The 5,726-nt window shown below is 34.1% G+C and overlaps 1 protein-coding gene across 1 annotated transcript; it reads right to left on the bottom strand.

Moving 5' to 3' along the window:
- Nucleotides 1-1,965: 1,965 nt before the first annotated feature.
- LOC133295270 (uncharacterized) lies at nucleotides 1,966-2,685 on the bottom strand. Its single transcript, XM_061494075.1, has one exon. It carries the CDS (start codon nucleotides 2,683-2,685, stop codon nucleotides 1,966-1,968), a length of 720 nt encoding a protein of 239 aa, XP_061350059.1.
- Between the last annotated feature and the right edge of the window lie 3,041 nt (nucleotides 2,686-5,726).

The following is a 5,726-nucleotide window of genomic DNA, read 5'->3' on the forward strand; positions in this document are numbered from 1 at the left end:
ACACTATTAACATACAACCTCTAACCACTACCCCAAGGGGCATGGTGGAGCACACACAGGGATTAACCCCAGTACTAAGGGATTACCTTATTAAAGCTCCCCCTCTAAGTAGCTCCAATGCAAAATACAACTGAGCTTGGTCCAACCAGAAATTGCTACACACAGGTCATTCCCATAACAATTAGAACCACATAAAACCATACACTTGGTTATTCAAGCATTCATGTAATTTGACATAAACACTTACCACAATCCTTTTGGTCTAGGACCAAAGGCAATCCACCAAGCTCACCTTTCAAAGCTCACGTCCGTGGGCGGCAACCTACAATGACCACACAAGAATCATCAATCCAATGGTGCAACCAAGTCAAAATACAAAGCACCACACCCCCACATACACACTTATAGGTTCGGCCACAATGGCAAAAAATACATAGTCATGTTAATTTTATTACAACATACCAATGATTTTCCAAGCTCCTAACAACATCATTTTAAGTCCCCAACTTCATTAAGTTACCACTCACCTCAAGTTTCCCAATTTTCCTCTTTTAGGCCAATTTCAACACTTAGGCATATCCAATGATTCCACTTCCAATCCACATGCATCACAACAACACATAACCTATTTAAACTTGGCTCACAACCACACAACACCAATTGCATGAATTTTACAACATCCATCCTTATTTCTTTCCATTTGGCCGAAATCTACATGCATGTATACCAAAGGATTTTTAATTCAATTCAACACTTTCACGCAGCATACAATCCTATAATTAACTCATACAACTACTCCACAACTCAATTATACAATTCCAACACAATTCCAATTCACAAAGTCTTGCATTTCCATAATAAAATTTGCCTAAGTTACCATAATTTTCACCAATAATTTTTATGAACGCAATCATCATAAAACATCATTCTAAGACACTTTTATCTAATACATATTTTTAATTTGAGGTCCCCAACCACATCAATCCATACTAGCATGCTCTAGGTTCATGAAAATCAATCCAACAATTTATCCAATGAAATATGTTGAAACTTACCAAGGATTAGGGCCTATGACTCCTCCACACAATACCCAAGCAATGGTTGATCAATTAACACCAAGAACACCAATTTTTCCACACAAATTCGTGGCAATGGGTCCCAAATTTCTCTCAAACTAGAGGGTTTCAAGGCTTGAAAATAGTATGGTTGGGTTTGGATGGTTGTTTACTTAAAGTTTCATGTGGTGGAAGTTGGATTTTGGTGGTTAAATCACCAAGAACAAGGCAAGCCAAATTTCTTTCCTTCCTATGTCTATGGCCGCGGGTTTGGAGCTGTGTGGGGAGAGAGAAGAGAGTGAATAGTGCCTTGGGCATATGTGGCTTAAGTCCACTTAAGTGGGTGGGTCCCACCGCCACCTCACGCGATTCAAATTAATTCAAATCTTCCGCTTAATCCACTAAACGTCCATTAATTTCTAGACTAGTTAGAAACTTCAATTTTTAACATTCACCAATGTCCTTTAATTACCTTTCACCAGATGAATCCGAAGTTTTTCGATCGATTGGTGAAATCACAGTTTTAAGTTGTTATGTGCACCGTGGGCACGCTTTCCCAAAAACCCTAATTTCAATCAATTTTCATCAGGAATCATAATTCTTAATATTATGTACCATTTATAACTTATTCCCAAGCCTAGAGCTTAAAATTCATTCAGCAGCTTTTCGGAGCAACTGTACCGCTGTATTCTTACCCGAAAAAATATTATTCATTAAATTTCCAGAAACTTGCCTAACCACTCAATTTTTCATTATGGATCCATTTCCAGGGTTAGTTTTTTCATTTGAGACCTTCTACTCACATTTCATTTCCTAGGGTTACGTGTTTGGCAATTTACCGTTTTACCCTTTTTACATATTTTTGTTCTGAATTAAGGATTTTCACTAATCCTACCCTTTAACCCCATATTTAACCATAATTATGTGTTTTAGAATTACGAGGTGTTATACCTTTCATACCACATCTATGGCAGATATTATCTTTACCCCTTGAAGAGTTACTTTGAGGACCCTTGTTCTCTTGTTTATTTCCATAGTGGTGTTGATAAATATTTGGCCCATTTCCTCGTCCACGTCCACAACCTCTTCCATGGCCACGACTGCGACTATAATTTTGTCTTATTTCAAAATTATTATGATTTGCTACATTCACTTTAGGGAATGGAGCAGATCCAGTGGGACGAGCTTCATGATTTTTCATTAATAACTCATTATTTTGTTCAGCCACAATAAGACATGATATCAATTCGGAATATTTCTTAAACCCCTTTTCACGATACTGTTGTTGCAATAACACATTTGGAGCGTGAAAAGTGGAAAATGTTTTTTCCAGTAAGTCCTCATTAGTAATATTTTCTCCACATACCTTTAACTGAGAACTAATTTTAAAAATTGCAGAATTGTACTCGCTTACAGATTTGAAATCTTGCAATCTCAAATGCATCCAATCATAGCGAGCTTTAGGCAAAATGATCGTCTTTTGTTGGTCGTATCTTTCTTTTAAATTATTCCATAATTCAAGTGGATCTTTCACAGTCAAATATTCAGCCTTTAATCCTTCATGGAGATGATGACAAAGGAAAATCATGGCTTTTGCCTTATCTTGATTGAATGCTTCCTTTTCTTTCATAATTGTATCCCCCAAGACCTTTAGCATCAAGGTGGATTTCAGCATCAAGGAATCATGCCAAATATTTTTTGCCTATTATATCAAGTGCAGCAAATTCTAGTTTTGCAAGATTTGATGTTGTCTAATATAAAAGGAAAAGAAGGGTTAAAATAAATTCTATTTTGTACACAAGGTGTATAACATGTATAAATAAGACAATATTTGGTACAATAATGTTTGAAATATTCTAATAAAGTAACCTTATATCATAAATTTGAAGTAACAATTTCATTAATGCTGAAATAAAATGGTAACTTTAAATTATGAATGTAATAATATTCCGTATGAATGAATGCTGAAATGGTTTCAAATTCAAATCACTTTATAACATTTTTTTAAACATTAGTTTTAAATCATTTTAATTGCCATTAATTCCTTACATATTAAAATCACAATCATAATGAAGATCACAATTATAAACATTAACATATTTATAGAAAATGTACTAATAGGTTTATAGAGATTATATGTACAAACAGATAACAATTAAAAGAAAAATATTGTAAAGTTGAGACGACACATACCGTACAATGCAACACAATCGGTTGAATCATATCACAATTTTTTTTATGATCCAATTTGTTGAATAATTTTGTAAAGTCGAGAAAAAATAATAATAATATAAACACATCGTAAAGTGATTGCTTTATCAACACTAATAACCACTAACAAAAAAAAATAGTTATACTAATAACCACAAGATCGTAAAGCAGAATCTTATGTATATGTATAGTGATTGCTTTTTGAGAAATCAAATTAAATAAAGCATAATAATGAAAGATGCAACATAAAAAAAGAGAGTAAATACTAATTTGGGTCCCTAACAAAAAAAACAGTTCCCACTTTAGTCCCTTACAAAAAAAATAGTCTCGAGATCCCTAAAAAAGACAAACTGATCCCACGTTAGTCCTTCCGACAATCAGACTCCCACGACGTTAGTAACGTCGCTGAGGTGTCATGTTAACTCTGAGTCACATGTCACGTAGGATACGTTGTGGGTCCCTTTTGAGTCCTCAACAAAAAAAAGATGACCATTATGATACTCCAAGTGTCTATGTTAAAATATATGCTTTATTAAAATCATCGCTCTTCAACACTGTTCATTGTCTTCCCAGCTTCTTCTCTCTCTTCCAGCTTCTTCTCTTTTTCTTCTTCCTCCTTGGATCCAATGAAGAGCCTCTCTTTTTCTCCTTCGATCTCCCCAGAGCCAACGCCGTCCATCATCAGCTAATGAGGTTCACCAAACTGAGAAATACAATGGAAGACACCCTATAAACAAAAAAGTTGCAAGGTTCACCGAACTGTCTCCTGAACTCTTGGAAACTTTAATTAGGCATCTCTAATGAGGTTTATCCCCCAACTTATGCAACAAATAAAAGAAAAGGAAGAGAAAAAGCCTGCATATTACTATTCTCCAACGTTAACAACCAAAAAATATCACTAAGTGCTTCCCAGTATAGTATAAATACTATCACTCTATAAAAGCCAATTGACAGTAATGTTTCCAAGCCATGCAAACAGAGGGATCTGAGCCAAAGCGATAAAGAGCAAGAGGTAGTGGTGTCTGCTTTAATCATAACTCTTGACCCCTTTTTCAGTAAACATTTCAAACATAAGAATTTCACTTTCCTCCCACAAAATAATAAGTAATGAACTAAATATTATCCTAAGGATATAAAAACACACAAATATTATAATTATATGTATAATAAGCATTCTCCTTCGTCTCCTCTTTCATTATCTTTATTCCTTAAATTTTCAATATCTCACATTAGAGAACATCGCACTTGTTTGCAACAGCCATAAGCACAATGGAATGTTCTCATATTTGGGAATTAGGTTTTTGACTATTCTTTGTGTGTGCAATAACTCAAAACACAATAGTTCAATGGACCTTCATATTCCATAATTATAGTCCTATTATTCATTTGATTTTATGATTGTTACTTTCAAGGGTTAAATGTTTGTCCTTTTAAAGGACACAAATTGTGTCCTTTTAGTTTTTAACACCATGTCTTACCTGTAAGACATAGTTATAATATGAAAAGTTAATTTTTTCTCTCTCCACGTCAGCTGAAGTGACTGAGGAAATAGAAAAAAAAGAAGAAGCAATTTTTCATATTATAACTATGTTTTACCGGTAAAATATAGCGTCAAAAAGGATACAACCTTGTGTCCTTTAAAAGGACAAACCTTTTTTCCTACTTTTAATTGGGTTTATTTGGTTTAGTTGGGTCTAAATTTTGAAATAGGTCAATTAATCATTTTTGTGATTAAGTTTAGAATAAATAGGAGTAAGAATAATAGGAGTAAGAATAAATAACATAACTGATTAGAATAAAGCAGGAAAAAAACAAATATACAGGATAAAAAATAAAAAAGGTAAAACACAAAAATAACTATACTATACGTGTTCCTTATTATTTGTTTGCATTTAGATGGTTTGTTGTTACTTTGTATTGAGTATTTGATTTTCTATTTAGGTGATGCAAAATTATAATTTTTACCTTAGTTAATTATAATAATTATATAATAAGTAAAAAAAAAAAGCAGGTGCCAACGCACCTGCTGGCTTGGAAGTGGCTACGCCACTGTATAACAGCCTATTCCCGACCATCACACTTTTATTTGGACTTTACATTAGGCTTGGCAAAAATGAGCCAATCCATCGGGTTAGCTTGTAATCCGGCTAAAATAAGTCGGATTGGGTTAGGAAATAATGAGTTAGTAACTCGAGTCAGCCCGACTCGTTTCAGCTCGAAAAAATCGAGCCAACCCACAGGTCAAACGGGTTTGGCTCACGGGTTATGGTTTTTTTTAATATAAAAGTATAAAAATTAATGAAGGTAAAGTGGAAAGCTAAAACCTAAAATCCCAATTCCATAAACCCAAACGAAAATACCCTACAGCTGCCAATAAGTCCAAAACCCTGCATTAAGGATCTTTTTTATAGTATGTGTGACAGTGTGAATGTGGTGCCAACTGCCAATAAGTTCAAGTCC

The sequence above is a fragment of the Gastrolobium bilobum genome, unplaced genomic scaffold (genome assembly GCF_033153095.1).
Source record: "Gastrolobium bilobum isolate Gb01-03AN ecotype WA unplaced genomic scaffold, APGP_CSIRO_Gbil_v1 utg11908, whole genome shotgun sequence".
Classification (NCBI taxonomy): domain Eukaryota; kingdom Viridiplantae; phylum Streptophyta; class Magnoliopsida; order Fabales; family Fabaceae; genus Gastrolobium; species Gastrolobium bilobum.

Bases quoted from the DNA above. Each gene is read 5' to 3' on its own strand.
- LOC133295270 (XM_061494075.1), bottom strand. From the start codon at position 2,685: ATGAAAGAAAAGGAAGCATTCAATCAAGATAAGGCAAAAGCCATGATT.